Source organism: Pezoporus wallicus, unplaced genomic scaffold (genome assembly GCF_028554395.1).
Source record: "Pezoporus wallicus isolate ANWC-B61680 ecotype Strahan unplaced genomic scaffold, APGP_CSIRO_Pwel_v1 contig_6382, whole genome shotgun sequence".
NCBI classification, from domain to species: Eukaryota; Metazoa; Chordata; class Aves; order Psittaciformes; family Psittacidae; genus Pezoporus; species Pezoporus wallicus.
The window spans coordinates 1,085,796-1,108,937 of record NW_026638015.1 but is presented as its reverse complement, the minus strand read 5'-3'; the positions used below and the strand labels follow the sequence as shown (position 1 = coordinate 1,108,937).

At 43.7% G+C, this 23,142-nt stretch overlaps 1 protein-coding gene across 2 annotated transcripts; it reads left to right on the top strand.

Moving 5' to 3' along the window:
- The first annotated feature begins 969 nt into the window (after positions 1–969).
- C1QTNF4 (C1q and TNF related 4) lies at positions 970–21,043 on the top strand. 2 transcript variants are annotated; one of them, XM_057408892.1, is made up of 2 exons: positions 970–1,341; positions 19,506–21,043. In XM_057408892.1, exon 2 carries the CDS (start codon positions 19,511–19,513, stop codon positions 20,600–20,602), a length of 1,092 nt encoding a protein of 363 aa, XP_057264875.1. In that variant the 5' UTR covers positions 970–1,341; positions 19,506–19,510; the 3' UTR covers positions 20,603–21,043. The 2 variants fall into 2 exon arrangements, with proteins under 2 accessions (XP_057264875.1, XP_057264874.1); XM_057408891.1 differs by having other exon boundaries at positions 973–1,284.
- Positions 21,044–23,142: the final 2,099 nt, after the last annotated feature.

Below are 23,142 nucleotides of genomic sequence, written 5' to 3'. Positions count from 1 at the left end.
TCCTCTGAGAAAAGCTATTCCTTCTTCCTTTTGTTCATTCTGTCCCTGTCTATCGTGGGGGTTAGCCTAGTGACTGGTACAGGAGTGCAGCTGAGCTCTGACACCTCATGAGGAAGGGATGGGACTGGAAATGGGCTATGTGAAAACAGGTGCAAACATTGTCAGTATACAAGTACAGCACTTGCTGCAACAGTCTCCTGCAGGCCATAGTGCATCCTACAAGACGATAAATGGAGGTTGAGGTTGGAAAGCAGAACATGCCAACACAGGGCAACCAAGGCTGGACCATCCTTTAGAAGCCCCATCTCGAAGTGCCCCATCTATACTCAAAGGGGAGCACATTTAGTGGCATCTAGATCCCTCCCATAGCAGGTGGGTATAGGAGAATGAAAGACCTTTGGTGTTGGAGAGCTGGGACTTCTTTTAACATTCAGATCTCTACATCTTCTTGAAAGTCAGCATAAGATTTTACAGGGCTAACAAAAAACATGCTTTACAAACCCTCAAATTTGCTCTTCAGCATAGAACAGCAATGTGAAAAGCCTGCTATTTTACCGTCAGCAAAAATCAATGCCAACCTTCAAAGGAACAGCAGCCTTGTCATTAGGTGATGATCAAGCCAACCTTTCTAGAGAGAGATACGAGCTTTTGTTGGACCAAATAACACAGCTGGTCTATAGACAGGCTTTTGGACTCACAAATTTCCAGAGCAGGAGCAGGTCAGAGATGAACACGGTCTTGGGCAGACAAAAGCAAGTCTAACGAACGCCCTTACCTCTCCCCATCAACCTGCCCGTGGACCACCGGGCTGGGAGCGCTGCCCCGCGGGTCGCTTCGCCCATGACCCCACCGCGGCCCAGCCGGTCCCACACAGCTACCGGGTGTAGCTGTCCCCCGGTCAGTGCCTGCCGCGGGCGGGGAGCAGCGCAGGGCTCCCCTCCCTCCTCCCTCCGCCGCCGCTGGTGCTTATCCCACCACGCCGGTTCCCAGCAAGGCAGCGGGAGCCGGGCCCGGTTGTCTCACGCCGCCGGTCGCACTCCAGCGCCGCCGCCTCCCATCACCGACCTGTGACAGGGGCTCCGAGCCCCCCCCCCCTCCCCTTCCCCTCTCCCGCCCGCCTCCGGGCCCTCCTCCCGTCACTGATTCGGCGCCGGAGCCCTGGGTGCCCGAACCCCCTCCCCAGCCCCGGCCCTCACCGCGGCTCCCGAGCTGTCAGTGCGCAGCCCCGCGCCGCCGACCGCCGCCAACCGCCGCCGCGGAGCCGCCACCGCGGGGCGGCCGCAGGTACCGTGCGCGGGGAACGGGTGCTGCCGGGGCCGGGCTGCACCTGCGGGGCCGGGGGTGAGGATCGCGGTTCCCCGGCCGGACAAGGGGCGCTGGGAGCGGGGCCGCGGGCGGGCCTGTCCCCGGCGGTGCGGAGCGGAGCCCCGGCGGCCGCACAAGGGTCGTCGGGGGGGAGCTCCCACGGCGGCGGCCGCGGGTCGTGGCGAAGAAGGGCGCTCGGGACGCGCTGCGGTGTCCGAGCCCGTGGCCCTCGGGAGCGGCGGGCAGAGCGCGGGGTCGCCCGGGTGGGATGCGCTCCCGCTCCGTTCCTAGGAGAGGCTGGACAATAGGGGGATATGCCCCGTTTACCTCTCCCACCACCTCTTCGATTTCCAATAGAGTTTATGAGGGAAAGGGTATGAGATTTTGGAGCCGGGGTTGGAGAACCTCCCGGGGCGGGCCGTCAGCAAGGGCATAGTGCAAAATTCCCACAGGGGCAGTTTCTCAGGTGGGAAATAGCATTAATCTTCAGTTTCCTGCGGGAGCTGAGTCCCAAGGGTTTTCCCAAGAGTAGTGTAGGCGACTGACTCTGTAATGTGCGATTTTCTGTCAGATAATGCAGCTTAATCCTTCTCTGTGTACTTGGCATTCCCAGTCATCTCCTCAACCCACTCCCTAAGAGCTCCCAGGGAAGCGGTTCAGCATCTCCAGATGATGTTTCTGTCAGACACTCTTGAGTTTCTGCACTGCTGGCTGACTAGAAGGCAGCATTGTGACCCTTTGGTTTATGCACACACTGAATGAGCCGTGCTTGAATTATTCATTCTGATGCTATTGCAACCTTCTGCAGTTCCTCTTCTCCAGGGACATGATGTGTAACAAGACTTTGAAATGCTTTGCCAATGAGGCTGCAGTCCTATCGAGGCATATGGCAGCTGTTTGCTTTTTAAGTGTTCTTGAGGGTTAATTTATAGCGGTAAAAGGCATGTTAAGAATGAGGATTCCCAGTAGGGCAGCATTATCCTCTACCTTCCTTCTGTTTCTCTCTAAAAAGCTGTAATTCAGAGTACTGAATGGTTAGTGGACTAGGCTCTGCAGTTGAGTTTTGTATTTTCCATCTGGAAGAAGCAATGCCTTCAAAGTACATTTCTTCTCCATGTACAGAATGCCTCCTAAGTACGTGTGTCAAACCTATGGCTTTGACATGGAATTGATTTTAATCTGATTATTTGTCAGTGTCATAGATGTTTCTTATTTTGTAGGTTAAGAAACAGAGACAGAAATGAAATACGTTGGAACAAGAGATTTGGCAGCAACACTTGGAAACTCATTTGTTGTTATTTATGTTTTGCAAGTGCTATCATCTGTCCATTGTGCTGTGCTCTCCAAAGAGTGTTCGTTGATACACTCAGGAACATCGATGTTTCCCATAGGAGGTTGGGTGGATGCACAATGAATATACAAGATAACTATACTATGATCTGTAGTCAAGTAGGTGCATGATAGCCTTTATAGTCTCCATTTTAATAATAGACGTATTTCCAAAGAGCAGCCAAGCTTACTGTTTTTGGAACACCCACTCTTGTATCAAATATTAATCTGGATGAACACAGGCACATAGAGGCATGCTGTATACCTAAGGCATAAAGAGCCAAGGTAGTCTGAACCTTCTGTGCTTAGCACCCAGTAATATGAAGACCAAAATACAACAAGGCAAGTGCTAGTGGAAGAAGAGCATCAGTCAGCCTCCAAGTGATGACTGTCATTCTGCTAGAATTTCCACATTCTTATGGTTAGTTATAGGCAGAAAGCATTGAAATGAACTAATCTGATAGATTTCCAAGGTGGAGAGTACCTCTGAGAATATAATATTAACAGCCGAGAAATGTCTCTCTCCAAGAGATACTTACCTCTACATAGGCTATAAGGCATGAGAAAAGAGCAAAAAATAGGGCTTGAAATTGCTAGAGTCTTTAAAATGCTGAAGCCTAGGTCTTCATTACCAGTATCTAAGGTCAGACGTTAGGATCCGGTGGGTTTTACTCCCGAGCTCTTCCAACCATTCACCCATCCTTTTAAATGCTCAAAGTATGAAGTGTATGTTCCGTTCCAAGGTGCACAGTTATGGGAATTGTTGTTCCACTTGCCTTAGAATTGCAGCTTACTGACTAGTCTGTATGGGTGAGGATCTTTGTACAGCCTTCAAAGACACGTTAAGGCTTGGCAGTTTGATAGTTCATCATACGATATTTGAAAGACTGGCTCCGATTTTCACCCAGTAGAGATTAAAAGCTTCTTTTACTTCTTGAATGACACCCAGAAATTTAGTATACATCCCATGGCCCAGCAGATTCAAGCTGAAGTCAGGACTTTATTTTTCCTCTCAGTTTTCCTTTACCTTTTCCTTTACCCCTACCCCAGGAAAGGAAATTTGCCTGATGTTCAATGAGATAAGCCAGGAATACACAACTGCTGTGTTGGAGCCTGTTTTGTCAATCCCTTGTCTCCCCCTGAATGCTTTCTTGTCCTTGTAAAGCCTCTCCCTAGTTGCATATTTCCTCCATACAGGTTAGAGAACAAAGGAGGAATTCCTGCTGCATCTAATCAAAGGTCTGAGGTTTCCGGCAGAGGTAACACTGCCAGAATCAGGAGATGATCACAGAGCAAGCAGTAAGTGGCTACTCCAGAGGCTAATAATTGATTACTAGGGTCCCACTGGGAAACAGTATGAATTCACAAAGTCCTATTTCTCCTTCTTTAGCCTCCAGCTGCTTAATTCGTCCCATGCATGTTTTCTACTGCGCTACAGCCTCTGCCACAGTGCCAGGGAAATCATCCATATTGGGTTAAGGAATCTGGGAAGACTAGAGTAGTGGTTACTGGAATGAGAGCCAGAGGCAGATGAGACAGTGAAGCCACTGTTGTCAGGAGGAATACCACATCATCTTTATTCCTATGCACACAAAGGCTTTCTATTGCTTATGTGCCTGCTTGTGACCACCACAGCTGGCATTTGAGCTCAGAGGAAAGGAACCTGGAGTCCTTTAGTCAAGGGCAAATGCAAAGAAGATATTCAGTCCACTTAACCAACTAACTTATTGGGTGCATCCCTTCCAGTGTGTGTGCTGCTGGTGTAACTGCAGGAAATGTAATAAATTATGACATTCCTAATATAACCCTAAGTCTATGAAGAGAGCTGGTCACATCTTTCCCATTCTTTATTTCAGTATTCCAGCAGGTTCTAACAGAACTGGCTTTTGTTCGTTTTACCTATTAAAAGATATCTGAGTAAGAGATTTAATTTGGGTTTGTTTGGGGATTTTTTTAAGTAAAAGTTAGGATTCTTGACTGTGGTTGCACATTAGTTTAAATATTTGCTTTGATGAGGCACGAGGCATAGCAGTGAAGGAGACTATAAACTGGGTAAACATGATTTTATGAACAGAAAGATCTTCTTTAAATAATATCAGAAGGTTCAGGGCTCATAATCCATGTGCCAGCCCCTCAGAGAAACCACAAGCTGCTTAAAACTGATGTGATAGCTGTGTCAGTGTGACTTGGATCTGCTTTCCTTCATTGTTCTCTTAGGTGACCTGGATGGTAAATATAAAGAGTGGGTGTATCACATTTGCCAGGGACATCAAACTGTGAGATTTGATATGTGCTGGAGGAAAGATGAGAATTCAAAATTATTCCAACAAATTGGAAGAATTGCTGGGAAAAGAACTGGGTGAAATTGAGTAGGGATAAATGTGAGGTACTGCAATAGGGCAGGAATAATCAACTGGATAAGCACAAGGGAAAAGTAAATTACGAGCTTGCAACTCTGCAGAAAAGGATCCGAGTGTTATGATAGATCACAAGCTGAACATGAGTCAATGTCATGCTGTTGAAATGAAGGCAAACATCTTGCCGGGATGTGTAAAAGACATATAGCCTGGAAGACATGTGAAGCAATCCTCCTGCTCTGTAGAGCATTGCTAAAGCCTCAGCTTGGAAGTTGTGTGAGGTTTTGGTTATTACACTTTGAGATAGGTGTGATTCATTGGAGAGCCCAGAAAAGGGCATCACAGGTCAGAAAAACATGACCTGCGAGATGATTTGAAATAACTGAAAGCATTTAGCCCAAAGACCAGAAAGCTGCAGGGGAATATTTCAGTCTTCAGGCACAAAATAGAGGAGGGAATGATCTTTTCCTTGGGCTTATGGCAGATGGAGCAGAAAGCAAGAAGGAGCAGAAAGAAAGATTATTTTAGAATGCAGGAATAATTTTCTAGGACATAAGATAATAAAAACTGTTGAATATTTGGTCTGGGGAGGTTGTAAAGAGTGCAACATTATAAGAGTAAGTTAGGCAATTATCTGTGAAGGATGAAATTAGGCTAGATCTGTCATGGGAATTCACCTTGAACTATCTGACATCTGAAGCTCTCTTCTAGACCTTCTTTTATCATTTCATGAAGACAACATCCTCATTTCATGTAAATGAAATGAAAGCTGTCTGCTGGCCCTGTTTTGGTGTTTTCTGTTATCCAAGGGTAGCGCAGCACCAAGAACATAGTGTAGCTCTTTCTAAAGAGAGTCTGAAAAAAAAGCAAAAGCTTAGTAGAAGATGGTTTAAAAAGGTCTCTCTTTTTGGAGAAGACATAAAGAACAGGACATTCTGCTTGGCTGAGTCTATAAATGCTGAAAATAATTATATGGAAGAAGAAAAATGAATGAGGATTAGCAGTTAGGAAAATGATCTGAGCTGAAAATATGAAATCTTCTAGTATTTTTTACTCCTTGAATGGCTGTAGTCCAAAAATACTTTTTTTTAGAGATAAAGTGAAATAAAATACTGAAATCAAAATAGGAGTAAAATAAAGCATAGTCTACAACTGATGTTTTTAGGCATTTCTCCAGGAAGAGAAATCCTAAGCCCTGTAGTATTCATGATATAGCATATATTGTTTAATATAAATGGAACAGACAGTCCCCTGTGCATAGTGAAAAAGTGATGGATCTCTGTGAGGAGACAGGTAGAAAGAAATGAGAGCAGCGATCATTTCTTTTGGATGCTGCAGTGGAAAGCTGCACATAAGGTCCTGAACAGAGCATATTTTGAGTCCAACCAAAGGAATTTTTAATCCTCTAAAGGGAGAAGGATTTTCCTTTCTCCCCAAGCTTTAGATCTATCCACGCAGGCAAAAGGAAAAGGTCTTGGAGAAGCTAAAGACATACTGGGAGGAGTGGAAGTGGGTTTTATACCAATCAGGAATAGGGGATTTTTCTTTGGAAACAGGTACTCTCTGGGATTGCAAAGCTGCAAAGCAACTGTTAGAAAGAATCTGTGTTGAATGAACGGTACAAAGAGAAAATGAAGAATTAGGCTGTGCTTTTTAGAAGGCTGTTTTCATGGAGCTCTTGCTCAGTGATCTGTTGTGTATTAACATTATAATCTGGTGTCATTTAAACACACTTACACTTGAATTATCCATAAATAGATGGAAATCCTCATACTTTGATTTACTCTGGGACACGTGAGCACAAACTGTGACACTATATAAGCTCTGATTGATTTTTTTCCCCTGCCCCTATGTTCCATTGCTGCTTGAACACTTTAGGAAAAGAAACAATTTGCTTGGAAAGCCAGTGGCCCAGATATTCTGAAGTAAATTCATATCCCTTCCACCCAAGGGCTGACCAGTGCTTCACATCAGCTTGTATTTCTTTGCCTGAGTTTATTGGATTGCGCCTTCTCCCATCCTTCTCTTTGCTTTCTGAGTGTATGAAACCCAGCCTTTATTTGGGAGACAGGGTATCCAAAAGAAGGCTTACTGTGACCCAGTGCTAAAGGAGGTTCAGATTTGGAACAACGTGGTTCTGGAAGGAGGTAATGTAAAAAAAGCTCTCCCTTTTACTAGTAGGAGGAAGCAACAAGATGGAGGGTTGTTCTCTAGGAAACTTGGGAGGAAATCTGAGGCAGTCTAGGCAGAAAACTACTGAAGATGCTGGAGGGGATTCTGTAGATATTAATCTCCTTTTGGAAGCTGTTGATAATTGTCTTGAAAAGGAAAGGTGTTAGACAGAAGTAGCCAGAAGGAAGGTATTTGAGTAGAGGGAGCACTGGTTTGAAATATGAACTGAATGTGAACATTAGGGTGCCTGGCTGAAATTTCTCGGTGTGGCTGTGAGGAAATTGTGTAGGCTACTGCAAATGGCACTTCTGTCAGTATGAGCTGCATATTTAATGCGATGTAATGATATCCGAGCCTGCTTTAAAAAAGCATCTGCACGATAGTGTTCAGAGCAGCTGTAGCCTTCATTTCTTCTTTTTTTCTTCATTGATATTATGTCCAGCTAGAGTCTAAAAGTCCCATAAATCCTGCCAGTGGGTTCCTACACTCATCGCTTCAGTATGTTGGAAATATTCTGTTCCTATAAGCAAAAATCAGAGGCAGCAGCTTCAAGCTGTCAAAGGCAATTTTGCCTAAGAGGAAACTGGGTGGTCACACAGATGAGCTTGAAATCTGTGAACACTTGACAGGCTCTGAGCAGTTTCTCACTGTGAATGAGGAGCTGATGAGGCAAGAGCAGTGTCCAGCAGCGCTTTTTGATGGTAATGCCAGAGCCTTTTACCAGCAGCTTCCCAGGGCAGATGGAGTTTTACAGAAAGAGTCACACAAGGATTTCTACTGCCATTATGAGGGGGCTGGAGGTTTTTTCAGTATTGGAAACAATATAGAGCCAGAAAGCAGATATGGGAAAACTTTGTAAGACTGTGTGTGTATGGAGAAGAAGCAAGTGCTTCTTTCTGTCCCCCCATCCAGGGCAGTAGATTCCGCACTAAGGAGAGCAGCACCTCTCTGTCAGACTGTCACAGAAAAATCCAAGTTCAAAAGCACAACTGTGAAACCTTGATTTGTGCAAGGCTTAAAGGAGGCTAAAAATTGCATGAGCCCACGTTCCAACTGCTATAGGCATTCCTCAGAAAGGTCTCATTACAAGGGATTTGTCAGGAAAGACCACTGCACATTGATGATTGTGAAGGGTCAGACTTAACAAACATGGAGGTTAGACTAGATGGTCTTCAGAGGTCCCTTTCAACCCTACCAATTCTGTGATCCTGTGACAATGAATAACTTTGCTAACTTACTTTTCTACCTTTAACAGTGTATCTGCAGACATAAAAGAAAGTATGCTACTGGGATGACAATTTGCTATATCTGATTCATGACAAGCAATCAATATTGAAGAGCACTACTTATATTGCAGACTTTCATTGTTAATTGAGAACTTATATATCACCCAGAGGAAGTCTGGGTCTCAAGAGACTGGTGACAAATACTGGGGTGGTCACATACAATAATTATTCTTTGTATGATTGTTTCTTGATCTGTCTACCAACTCAGATTGTCCTACAGTCATAGAATCATAGAATAGTTAGGGTTGGAAAAGACCTCAAGATCACCCAGTTCCAACTCCCCTGCCATGGGCAGGGACACCTCACACTAAACCACGTCACCCAAGGCTCTGTCCAACCTGGACTTGAACACTGCCAGGGATGGAGCATTAACAACTTCCCTGGGAAACCCATTCCAGTGCCTCAGCACCCTCACAGTAAAGAACTTCTTCCTTATATCCAATCTAAACTTCCTCTGTTTAAATTTGAACATGTAACCCCTTGTCCTATCACTACAGTCCCTAATGAAGAGTCCCTCCCCAGCACCCCTATAGGGCCCTTTCAGATACTGGAAGGCTGCTATGAGGTCTCCACGCAGCCTTCTTTTCTCCAGGCTGAACAGCCCCAACTTTCTCAGCCTGTCTTCATACAGGAGGAGCTCCAGTCCCCTGATCATCCTTGTGGCCTTCTCTGGACTTGTTCCAGCAGTTCCATGTCCTTTTTATGTTGAGGACACCAGAACTGCACACAATACTCCAGGTGAGGTCTCACGAGAGCAGAGTAGAGGGGCAGGATCACCTCCTTCGACCTGCTGGTCACGCTCCTTTTGATGCAGCCCAGGATACGGTTGGCTTTCTGGGCTGTGAGCACACACTGAAGCCAGCTCATGTTCACTTTCTCATCGACCAACACCCCCAAGTCCTTCTCCGCAGGGCTGCTCTGAATCTCTTCTCTGCCCAACCTAATTGGACAACTAAAGGACAGGACCAGAAAAAAGACTCATTAGTTTATGTGGAGTTTGACACCTCTCTCCCCCCAGATAGAGTTTGGCAGAGTTTTCATTCTGGAATAATACTGGCCTCTGCTTTGGTGCTGAGTGTGTGATGCTCGTTTCTCCCCAGTTCTCCAGCTCCAGGCCTGTGTTCTGACCCAGAAAGAGGAGGAGTAGAAAGGAAGATGTCAAAGCAGAGACAGAAGATGCACAGATCTTAATGCCTTTAATCACCTTCTTCACTAAAGCAGAGCTCAGTGAATTTCCAAATTGAGATGTTGCAGCATGTTGGCAGTGAAGAGCAGCACTGCAGTGCAACTCACAGTGTTCTCTGAACATCTTCACAGTAATAAAACAGCAGGACATGAAAAGAAATTAATGTGATTTTTTTGGCTGAGTGTGGTGGCAGATGTTAAAAGACAGCATGCTTTCCTGCCTTACCTGTCAAGACAAAAATAAAACTCCCAAGGAAAGCAGCATTCCTGTAGGGAAATGCCCCAGTACCGATAGAGGTTTTACTCTGATGAATTCACAGAGTCTACTGTCAGGAAATACCGGTCAATAGCAAGTGACATTTCCCGAGTATGTTATAGTGCAGCCTTTGATGGGCAAAAAGACCAAAGCAATTATGTCTCCACTGATAAAACATAATGTTACAAGTTAATCTGTCGAGCAAAGGGGACTGAATCTCACCCTTTCTGCAGGTTTTCTGTTAACTGCAGATAATCAAGAGGGGGACCAGAGATACCTGACTTGTGAACATCTTTGGTTGCACTGCTCAATCAACTGTTAGTGAGCTCAGACATGACTCGCAAATGAAAATGTTTGCAATCCCAGCTGGCATTCAGCTATCCATTAATTCCCTTAGGGGATGACTACGGGACTCCACAGGCTTATGCTTGTGATCTGATGATCAACAAGCAAGAATCAACATATCCCCTCTGTCTTTTACCCAGGTTAGTAATGCAGCAGGTCTTAGAGTAATGACTGGAGGGCAGCATTCCAGAGAGTGGGGGAACGGGTTAGAAGCAACAACTGCAGGCACAGACTTCCAAGGAAAGTGAGAATTATGTGACCACTCAAGTGAGAGAGGGGAAGAGTAGGTGTGGATATGCAGCTAGGGAAGAAAACAGACATGAAAGATATAAACTTTCCTCTTTCTTTATTAGGACCTTATGTAACAGTTAAATAAAAATCATACATTGGCTCCTAAAAAGTGCAGGAGCACAGATTCAGAGAAAGGAAACTGAGGATATAAAACTATTTACAGAGAAGACAATGGGCACACCTTCAGAGTACACCACGCGTTCCATTATCTCTTATAAGATCTCCACAGTCTTGTGTAAAACAGTCTTCAACAGGACCAAAGTTGTAATTCCTGTAATGTACCTGTAATGTATAGACAGTCAAAATGACTTTCCATTTAGTGCACCTTCATGGGTGTGAGGTTCCACAGGTTCCTATGAATTCCTTGACAAATAAACCTACTGTTAAACTGCTGTCTTCATTCTTAATGAGGGGGTGGAAGGAGAACATGGAAGGATCACTGCAGGATATTTCCCAACTGATTGTGCTGTACCTGATGGGTCTGCTGAACAACTGGACATGTGAATGGAAGTGGCAGTATGGAACAGGGAGGAGAGGCAGTACAGCCTGTGTTTAACTGGAACACTTATTCTCATCCTGGTGAAATTTCCTTCAATGTCTATAAGTATTCATTGCAACTAAGGATTAAAAGAAAACTGACAAATAGGGCATCGACTCTGAGGTAGGCACCTCCTTACCTAGTCAGCATGGTTGGAGGATGGAAATATTCATTCATCTTCACTGAAGGAAAGTGCTGCCTAGATACATAGAGTATGGTTTAAAAAAACCCAAACAACCAAGAACTACCTATACTGTAGATACCTGCCTAGAGTAAATACTGTGAATAACTACCAATAGTGTCTGAAGTGTTGGTAGACTTTCATTTTTTTAGCAGAAGGATTAGGGAACATCCTGAGATCTAAATTTCCTTTCACTGGAAGGAAGTGGGGTATAAAAAATGAGTCACAGTATGTAACAATGAAACAGAAAGAATAAAGGGCTTAGAACTTGAGCTGATTCTAGAGTACTGGTTCTAGTGTCATTCTGCCAACCTGGTGTTTCCACTTTGTCACTCACAGCTCTGTTTACGCTATTGGCTATAATGCAGAGATGTATTTGGGGAAAAAAAACACGTCCCTAAGGATGTGAGCTACACCATCACTTCAGGAAAACCTAAGAACAAGCTTGTGTTCAGTGGGGCTGTCTAGACTGCCTTTTCATTCATTACCAGCCCTTTAAAGTCCCCATGCTTCACTTGTTCTTGGGAAAAATCTTTATCTTTTTCCTGACCAAACTCTTACTGAAAGAGAAAAATTACAGGAGTAGCCTGTGATGCCAATCCCATCTGCATATTCCTTAGGCTCCCAGTTCTTGTGTCCAACCCTGTTTACATCTGCAAACACTTCTAAACTTGCTCCCTCGTTGACTTTTAAAAGAGTCTCTCATGGTCTGTATAGCCATTACCATCCTCTTCACATTCTCCTTTTGTGCTATTATGGTACTCGTGTTACTGTGGTACTTTGTGTACTGTGATACAACTGGATCTCGGTTGTTGATTCCAGCTAGTCAGAAATGAACCATACCACAATGAAATGGTACCATTTTATTTGCTGACTCTTTCCTTTTAGCCCCTTCAGTCCTGCAGGGGTTTTTGGGTTTTCTTTTTCCCCAGACTTTATAGTAGGATAGTAAAAGTAAGAAATCTTATGCTACATTTGCTTGTTATTACCCATGTCTCTATCTGATGTCTTCTAGGCTGTAAGCATCTTTTGAAAGCTCCTCTACAGAGTCCAGCAATGTGCAGGTCAGCAGCCTACCAGCTTCTTTGCAGACTGCCATAGTTTAAATATCTTAAGGCAGGTGAAAATTTTAAAATTAATTTATCCCTGTAATTAATTGTTATTAATTTTAAACCAGTAATTTCCTGTGTGCCTTTAGAATAGCCTGAGTTGTGCTGCTTGTGCTCAGCATCCTTCCTCGTAAAGCGCCTGTCACTCCAGTAGGTCTGTTGCTGGGGCTGTCTGTCTGGCAGTGTCCTGCACTTCCTATGGTTTTACCTGCACAGCCAAAACAAAAATACCCCAGGACTTCTGTGAATAAGTCCTCCTGCTACCTGGCTTCCAGCCCAGCCACTCAGAACAATGAAGTGCCCTCTGCTCCATTCCCTGTGCCTTTCTCTTTAGAGCGAGCTTTTGCACTGGCCAGCCTGCCTTTTGGGCCTCTGTCTCTGTCTTAACTGAGATCCTTATGGTATATGCTGCCAAAGTGTCAGTTACTTTCTTTTACCTATCAAAATACCTCCTGGTATTGTGGGCTGGACTGTCTCTGTTAATCCTTTATGCCGGTATAATTTGCCTTCTGGTGCAGCAATATGGTTCCTCCGGAGAGATGGGATGCTTCAACAAAACCTTGTTCCACAGGCTCAGCATCTCTTGTGCACAGCAGGAGAAAGAAATGCACATATAAACCAGGCTAAAAAAGGAAATTAAGTTGGGGGTGGGAAAAGGGATGGTTTAACTTTGACATTACTGTGACTGTAACTGGATCCATGCAAAAATTCCTGCTTTTGGAATGGTCTCAGTGTTTTATGTCTAAAGGTAACTGTGTTAAACTCTGCACAGCAACAGACTTCTGGCTTTCTGAAGATGTGGTGTACAGTCTTCTGTGGCCTCTGCTTTCACAAAACCCATTTATCACTGCACTCATTCCCAGCAATGGCTAGCACTTTCCACTACCTATTTCAGGTGTGATTTCACTGACAGTTTATCAATGGTTTGTTTAACTGCATGCGAAGGACACCTTTCTAGTATTAAACGCATTTTATGAACCACAGTTTAAACTCAAAATTTCTAGCAATGTTTCCTGGTTTTGATCAGCATTACAGTATGCTTCTTTGCTTTGCAATCTTGTTTTCTTGAGGAGTTCATATGTGGTGGAGAGTTGGACATGTGCAATTTGTTCATTTAGAAAAGGGTGCAAAATATTCTATTACAGATTAAAGCATTAGCCTGTTAGAATAACTCTTTTCTCCCATCTGGGGTTTATTCATCCATCTTCTCTACTAAAACACCACTTTGACTAAATCAATGTATTTTTAAATACACACAGTAGCCAAAACAGAAGACGCAGTGTGTCAGCTTGGCACTTCAACTGTGCATAACAGATTTCCTTGAATGATGCTACAGGAAGAACAATCTTAATGTCAGAACCATTGTGTTTCCATTTTGATCAGTGAATATACATCCTGTCATGTATCATCATTTTAGCTTAAACAGAGTTGTTAGAGCTTCAGTTGAAATACAGCAGGTTTAATTAATATTCTGAAGTGCAGGCTAACATTAGAGGTTTGTGCCAGAATTAAGCCTCTCCATTTCCTTTGCCTGATTGTGGCTGGAGTTGAGGCACTTCAAAAGATTTTTTATCTCTCCACAGATCTTTGAGTACACAGAAGCTGGTTTATTATGTTAAAGGACTGCCTTGGCTTAAGAAAACATTTTAAATTAAGTGATTTTTATATTAATACCATACAGTTCTGTCATTCAAAGTATGGCTTAGTTTCCAAAAAGCACTCTGAACACTTCAGACAATGTTTTACCTCTCAGGATTGTTCCAGAGTTCAAAAACCCCACATTCATCAAAACCAGAGAACAGACAAATCCGATGCACATGAATCCCTCATTTTGTCACACAGGCTCTTTATACAGATTGTGCTTTTGAGGATCTGCTACAATTAATTTCTGCTTGATGTTGGAAGAAGTGGTGCATTCGCATCATTATCTGATGCTTTTAATCTGTATCGGATGAGCGGAACAGGCAGTATGTGGTATCTGGGGAAAAAAATCTTGCTAACTGTAGTCCAAGGAAGCTGTTCATTACACAGGCTTTCACTGATTCGAATAATAGAAACATCTGCAGCTGTCCTTAAATGTTAGAGTTAGAGCTAGGAAGAGCAGGGCTTTGCTCTGGCAGCTTACAGGATTCTAAGAACTTTTACTAGCAGTTCATCCAAGTGCACTGCTTCACTTTGGTTTCATACTTCATTCCTCTGGGTAAAGCTCCCACTGAAATTAAAGAACTCTTGCCTAAGGTAGGACTAGGGAATCTAGCTCATTAATATTTTGGAACAAAAAGAAAACCCTTGTGGGTTTTGCAGGAAGATCTGGCCTACAAGTGCAGAAATGGGGTGACCTTTCTGTTATTGAAAGGCCTTTTGTAAACCCATGGATTTCAGTAGAAAAGTCTTTCCACTGGTGGATTGATTGTGTTCCAGGGCAGAAAAACCACCTCCAGCAAGCCTGAAGTTATTAAAGTTTCCTGGGTCATGCAAATGGTGAATTCTGACTCTTTCTTTTCGAAATAGATTTGCAACTCGTGTTCTGCTGTGTCACTCACTGCCATTTGAGCCCCTTCTTTTCAGGTCATAAATTTAATATCAGTTCATTTGAGAGCTGTTTAGCTCCATTACGTGTTTTGTGCCCTCTATTCCAAAATTAGTTCCTTGACTTCTTCCCTATGGGCTGCTCTCCCTGTTGGTACTGCCTAGTGTAAAGGCAGTAACATACCTTGTTTATCCCTTGGGTCTGCTTAGCTTCATTGCATCCTTCTGTGGTGTTAGGACAATAAGAAATGGTAAGGTAGGGGTCAAAGGGCCCTGATTTGTACATAAATGTAATAAGAATAACACAGTTGTTGTGTTATTACGTATGGCAGTGCGTGGCCCATGCTGAAGACACACTTTTCACCTCTAACCTGTATCTTTCACCTCACTCTGAAGTTTCAACACTTACGCCATAGCATGAACTGAATGCTGATCCCACAGTGTCCATGGCGAGCCTCACATCCCTGATGCTCTCTCTTCCCTGCTGGAAGAAAGCTATTTCAGTAAAAGACTTGAGCATCAGAAGCATTTGCAGGGGCAGCAAGAGAGCATTTTGAAAGCTTTATCTTTCAGATTTAATGCACTAATACCCAAGTCCAAGAGTTGTCATGAGCTGCCTCTGTTTATGGCAGCCCTGTGCTAGCTGAGTCTTCCTAATGACTGGCAAATTATTCTTAGGCTGCTTTAGTGTGAAAGGCAGTTCTTAGATACTTTCTAAATTATTTTAAAAAGATAAAGAACTTAAATAGTCCTGAAAGTGGTGAGTGGGAGCTGTCAAGGAAACAACTTGCTAATGGAAGAACATCATACTGCCTTATTTAAATGACTTGCCAGTAAGTTACTGGGAAGAATTGATAAATGAGAGAATGCAGCAGCAGAGAGTCTTGTAACTGAGTGACCCAACCTTTAATAAATGACCTTATTACAGAGAAACTATCTTTGGCACAGAAACAAGGATAGTGGTCATTTCAAGAAACGTAAGGTCAGATTCACTACAGAGTTTATTAAACTCTTACTTGGTTTTAAACTCTTTTTGTGGTTTTTTTTTGGCCAGCAGTGATGTGCTTGCAGTATATTCACTGATGCCTGGATACACTGAGAGCTGTGGAGCACAGGCAGTGATTTAGAAGCAAGCTTGATACTGTGGCTAAAAATGCAAATGCCAAATCCTTTCTTGTCTTTTCTTGCCTCAAGAGTGTGCAGCCATGTCACAGTCATCCTGGTTCTCCATGCAGCCACACCACCGTGATCACTGGAATAGCAACGGATGAGTATGAATCAGAAACATCTAATAGCCCTTATAAGTTTGCCTTTAGGGCTTGGTTTTCTGTGCTGGAAGCTGAAATGAGCCTGCCGTGCTAAATGTAGCACTCTGCGCTCTGCAAAAACAATACTGCTGAACCAGAGGCTGAGCTCGCAGTGTGACAGTTTGGGGTTTAGCTCTTGGTGAGATGTTCGGGCCTTTTAGTATTGTTTAAATGGCAGCAATAAATAGCCAAATGCTCTACTGACATGGGAAGAGAGGGAGTCTTTGCCCTGAGGAGCACACGAGCTAAATGGCCAAGTGAGGAAGAATAAAGACAGCATGGAAGCAGGCGCATGGCAATTAGCTGTGGCTTAACAGTTCTATTGAAAATGCTCTCTTAAATTAATTTCTGGGTGAAAGATAAGTCTGTTGTTAGCTGGTTTGTCCCATGTAAGTGTCATGACTAGGGTTAGTAGCAAGTGAATTTTCAGCTGTGAGAAGGCAGTAGCTATAGCAATCAGTTATAGAATCAGGAATCATGACTTAGGAGGTCTCTATTCTGACCTGCTGAAAGCAGGACCAACACTGAATGCAGACCACATTGCTCAAGGCTTAATAAATCCTGGTCCTGAAAACTTCCAAGCATGAAGATTTCACAACCTCTCTGGGCAGAGTGTTCCATTATTAATTGCCCTCACCATGAAATTATTTTGCTATTTCTGGTGTGAACCAGAACCCTTTGTATTTTATGACAATTCTCTGTTACTCTGTCACATGCACATCAGTGATGAACTGAGCTCTGTCATCTCAGTAACCTCTTCATAGGTACTGGAGGGCTACTACTAGCTCCACCCAAAGCTTTCCTTTTTCCAGGCTAAACAAGCCCAGTTCCTTCAGCCTTTCTTCATAGGGCAGGTGCTCCAGACCTCAATCATCTTGGATAGTCTCTTCTGGAGTTTGCATTCTTCAAGTGCAAACTAAAGTGGAATAATCACTGCCTGTGGTTACCGGCTACATTCTGTTGATACAGCCCAGTGCTCTGTTAGCCTTCATCACTTGTAGGGCACAGCACTAAGTCAGGTACAAATTACTGTTCTCCAGAACATCCTTTTCAGTATCATTGCTTCCCAGTGTTAATCACCAGCCTGTACCAACACACATGGTTAATCCACCCCAGGTACAGGGATTTGCATTCATCCATGCTGAATTTCCATTCACCCCATTCTTCCAGCCTGCCTAGGTCCCTCTGAATAGCAGCTGTAACTTCAAGTGTATTGACAAACCCTCTGTTTTAGGGCTGTCTGCAGCCTTGATGAGTGGGCACTCTGTTTCTTCCAGGTCATTGCCAAAAATACTGAAGAGGATGAAACATTAGCCCTTGAGCCTGTCAACCTAGCCAGTTTTTCACCCATTTAGCAGTCCAGTTATCTAGATTGTAACATCACAACTTGGATACAGGAATGCTCTGGGAGACTGTAACAAAAGCCTTGCTAAAAGGTGGGTGACATCCACTGGTCTATTCCCACAAGAAGGCAATCAGTTTTATTAGACACGATCTATCCTCAGTTGATCGATGCACATTAGATGTCACGTCCTTTGCCTAGAAATATGTTCCAAGAAATATGGTCCATGAGCTCCCCAGGGAACAAGGTGAGGGGCTGACTGGTCAACTGCTCTGTATTTCCACAAGTCCTCACTTGTCCTTTCTGAAGGTGAGTGCAACATTTGCTTTTCTCCCATCACCAGAGACCTCCTTCGGTCTTCGTGACCTTTCAAAGGTGGAGAGTGGCCTCAATATGACATGAGTCAACTGTCTCAGCACCCTTCAGTGCAGCCCATAGATGTTCAGGAGAAGCAGGTTAAGTCAGGAAAAAGAAATCTGGGGCATGGAGGAAAATATTGAGATGTTTGTGAGTGAAGTAATCTAATACAAAATTGGCACATGGATGAATAGTTCTTTTTGTCTTTGATAATGTGTCCCTTTCATGTAATTAAGTGAGAATCTAATTAATTCTTGAGTTCATATCTATTGGAGATGCATTTCGATTTTATTCCCAAGCGTGAAAGAGCAGGGACTTTAGGTGAAGCTGGATTCGTGTTGGTTTGATGAGTGATTCTAGTTATCACATCTTGTCAAAAGAGGACACCATTACCACCTTGCAGTCTATGTGGATTCCATCTGCTTTACTTTATTCTTAGCCCAACCCAGCTGATTCAAGTTTTTACCCCTTTATCCTTTTTAATTCAGGATTTGCCTTCACCCTTCCTCCCAATGAGTAGCACGTTTTGCTCCTGTTCTGCTGGTCTGTGGATTCATTGTTTGCAGGCTGGCAAGCCCCCAGTTCTGGGGTGACAGATGGAGCAGACTGCAAACCAGGCAGTTGCCTCCCAGCCTGAATGATATTTTAATAAGCACAGAGAGGTGACAGGGAGAGGAGCTTCTCGCTGGAATGACTGGCAGGTTTGTTTCCAGCCTGAAAGCACTAATAGAGGATTTTGGCCTCAGTCCAGAAACAAAAAAATCACAGAAACTGGAAGCAGAAAATCCCATTAGCTTCTTGTTTACCCCTCTGTTTTAAGGGTCAAAGTTTCTTCTTTCTGGTCTATTATCCAGATACAGATAGTTCCCATTTTGGGGATTTTAGCTCTCTCAGAGATTCTATACTTTGAGAGACTTGCCGTTTATTTATTTATCTTTTCATTTCCTTCTTTTTTCCATTTCATTCATTTTCTCCATTGTCTTCTTTCCTTCCTTCCCTAAACATTCTCTTTTCTTTTGGTTTCTTTACACTCTTCACAGTGTAAATCTTCACAGATTCATGGTAAAGTCTGCCTGAATAATGGGGCCTACCAATTTACTTGCCTTCCAGCTTCCACATCCTATGAAAACAGCCAGTGCAGTGCTAGGTAATGGCATCTGCATGGGAATCTCTAGAGCATATGTCCTCTCCTCCTGCCCTTCAGCTGTATCTCAGTTGTATAACAGAGGGTCTGTGTAGGGCTTTGTTTCATCCTTGGTCTTATGAATAAAAGCACTACAAAAAGGAGCTCTGGCAAAGCCCCAGCACACTCTGAGATCCCTCTGCATTGTGAGCAACACAGTGTTTTGCAGACAAGCTGTAGGATAGCCAGGCTTTCAAATGAGAACATTGTTTTTCTGCCTACAAGTACAGGGAATAGGAAAATATCAGAATGGTGCTTGGATCTGAACTGAGGTATGGCCCTACACACTGCTCAGAAAACACACAGGAAACTTCCTCAGTATCTGGACATAGACCTTCATGTTGTTTATCAAACTTCAGGTCTGGGTTTCAACTGGAGAATGAGCTTTAAATTAATGGGATTCCTGCTAAAATATGCTTCTTTTTCCTTTCAGATACAATGATGGCACTGAAGGTCCGGGTTCTCTTCAGCTTCCTTTGCTGCATGATTTTTCTGCCTACAGATGGCTTCCCAGCAGATGCCGGTACGGAATTTCGCTCTGCTTTCTCTGTGGCCAGAACCAGCAGCATGGAAGGGAGCTCCGAGATGGTCATTACCTTTGACAAAGTGTATGTGAACATTGGCAATGACTTTGATCCCAAGTCTGGATTGTTCCGCTGTCGGATCCCTGGAGCCTACTACTTCTCCTTCACTGTTGGGAAGTACCCAAAGAAGAATTTGTCGGTCATGCTGATGAGAAACAAGAATGAGGTGCAAGTGATTGTGTATGATGAACATCACCGCAAGGAACGGAAGGTAGCAAGTCAGAGCGCTATGCTGCAGCTTGACTACGGTGACACTGTTTGGCTGCGTTTACATGGAGACCCCAAGTATGCTCTTTACAGCAATGTGGGCCCCTATACAACTTTCAATGGCTACCTAATCTACCCAGACACTTCTGCCTTCTTCCAGAATGCTCTTAGCTCTCAAGAAGTGGGGCCACACCATCACACTATTCAGCAACTTCCCAGGGAGCAGAATGAAGTTTCACAGCCACACGTGTTATCTGATCAACCAAGCAGGGAGCAAGACCCCCGCTCTGCATTCTCTGTTGCCCGCTCACAGAGTCTCCTGGGCACAGATGACAAGCAAACCCAGCATGAGCCCATCACATTTGACACAGAGTTTGTGAACATTGGGAAAGATTTCAATTCCTCCACTGGCATCTTCTCATGCCGTATACCTGGTGCATACTATTTCTCCTTCACCATCGGCAAAATGCCCTTTAAGACTATGTCAGTGAAACTTATGAAGAACCACAATGAGGTGCAGGCCATGATCTATGATGACAACCACTCCAAGAGGCGCGAGATGCAGAGCCAGAGTATTATGCTGCCACTGCAATACGGGGACACTGTTTGGCTCTACAGCCACCAGCACGATGGCTATGGTGCCTACAGCAACCATGGCAAGTACATTACCTTCACAGGCTTCTTGATCTATTCAGAGGCTCAGCCAAAGCAGCTTCCAGGTGTCAGCTCAAATAATTAAGGGTCAAATAATTAATTACAGATGTGAAAGGAGCACAAGAAAAGCAAAGGTGCCATGAACTTGGGTATAGCTCCTCTTTAGTTATCGTCCTCTACTTTGAGCATGCTATCATGTGTCCAGTGCTTCCCTTATGCTGCACGCTTGTTCCCTCTCTGCAGGGTCACTGCTGTGTCTGCCATTCATCCACAGAGAGGTCTCTACAGTTTGTATGTGTGTGTCTTGTGTTAGTGTTTGATTTAAGCATAAAGCATGAGGTAGTTTTCTTGGGCAGGGGTGGGCCAATGTAGTGACATGCCAAGGATCAAAGAACCACTGCAGTAATGTTCCTGCAGATCCCCAACGTCCGGAAAGCAAAGGATACGGTCACTGTCCTTGCATATCTGGGGAGGGAATAAATGTAATGAAAATGAATGTAATAAAAATACAAAGTATGTAAAATTTTCTCAGATTGGAATTTGTTGTTATTTGTGTGCTTGTCACCAGCTGAGGTACCAGTTCAGGAGAGAAAGCAGCATGGTGACTGTACCAGCTGCAGTATGTGCTACTGAGCCAGTCTGCGTACACTCTTTTATCATCCGTGTGTGTGAAGTGTTGGTACCTCTCATGATATTAACACAAATGTCACAATATTTGGTGCTTTTCTTAATCTGACATCAACGGAGTCAAGAAGCTGTTTGAGAATCTCAGCTTGCATTTAATGAAAATAATACATTTAGACACAAACCAAGAAGTGGGCTTCTAGCTCTTGCAGTAAAGGATGAGGGCTCAAATCTATGAATGGAGCATCCTCTGAAAGCTCAGAAACAAGGTAAGTAAGAAGAAAAAAATATGTATCTTTAAATCCCTTCATATATGGGTCAGAAGCAGGCTCATAATGATAAGTGTGAGTAGTATCATGCCAAGCAATGGCAGGGTTGACTGCTATTCACCAGAAATTAGCTCCTTGACCACAAGAGCACAAGGATATGGCTGATCTGCCATATGCTGTATTGGTATCACAGCGCAAACAGGATCAAAGGCACCATTAGGTGATACTTTCAGCATCTTTATTCAGTAGTTTCTTACACACTGTGTTTGCCGAACCATAGTGCTGGTGTAGAGGGACTGGCTGTGGAGAGCCCTGGCATGTTCCCACAGGGCAGTAAGGACTGACAGCAGGACCCAGGGGGGCAGTAGGAAAGCAGGAGGCTGGAGGCTTCATCACAGTGTGACTGATGCTGTTTCCATTGAGCCAAACCCTAGTTTGTCTCCCCAGATACATAAACTGAAAAGTGGCAGGTTGGATGAGGCTTGGAGCAACCTGGTTTAATGGAACATGTCTCTGCCCATAGCAGGGAGGTTGGAACTTGATAACCTTTAAGGTCCCTTTCAAACCAAACCATTCTATCATTCTATGATCTTGAGCATGCATAAAACTTTGTGACATGACTCGAGTTTAATTTATAATCTGGTCAACACATAGCGATGCTCTTAGACTGGTCCTAACAATATCCTGAATTCAAAACAGGGTGTTTGCATCTGGATCACCAAGTCAACCCCCTCAGCTTTTACCCACACATTAACATAGCTCAGACTGTATATTCTCCAACCAGACAACTTCCCTTTATTCCAGTGCCATCCCTTCTCAGCTTTTTGATGATGCTCTCTGCTCACACTGAACTTGTCTGCAGCCACTCCCTGCCTTTATCACTGCATACATCCTCGAGACACTAAAGACTGGGGGCGTATGTGGGAAAAGGGTGAAGGGTAGTGGTTGGAGGTATGTGAAAAACAGCATAAGAATAGAAGAACATTAGGTGGGACACTGGTTTACCGGAAGTTATACTTCAAATAAAATGCTACATCCTTTGGGGAAAAAAAAACCAACAACAAAACAACAACCAACCTGCTTTATGGGCTGTGTAAATCTGCCTCCTCCTGTCATAGCCCTAACCTGACCTCTAAAACTATTCTCTGTAACATCTTGCTTCCAGGCTTCTTATTCCTGCCTCGCCACTTCTCCTCTCCATCTGTTGGGCAACAATGGCTTGGAAAAAGATTAATGAAGGCAAAAGGCAGCAATTCCCACTTTGAATTTCGCACATGCCTCCTTTGCTGAGCATGGAAAATTAAGAGTATATTGATAGAAAGAGAATTATGGATGCCATCATCTAAGCACATGCAATGAATGTGCAAAATTAATGTACCTACAATGGCAGCAGGAAACTTAGTAGAAACAAACAAAAAAATTAAAACCCTTATTATGTTTATTTAATTCCACATTGCAGTGTGTAAGACAGAGAAAAGTTAATGATCTCTTTCTATACAACAATCGTATTTCTCATTTTGAGGATGGAGATCACATATTTATTATGTTTGGCTTGTAAAATGCCATAGCTGTACAAAATAAACTTCATAGAAGAGGTAAAATCTGCTCCAGAAATAACTAGGTCACAATCCTCAGGAATTTAAATGAGCCCTAAGGAAGTATATTCCTGATAACTGGCACAAAGCAGAGTACATGTGTAAATATGATATGCAAATGCTAGAATGCTTCACGG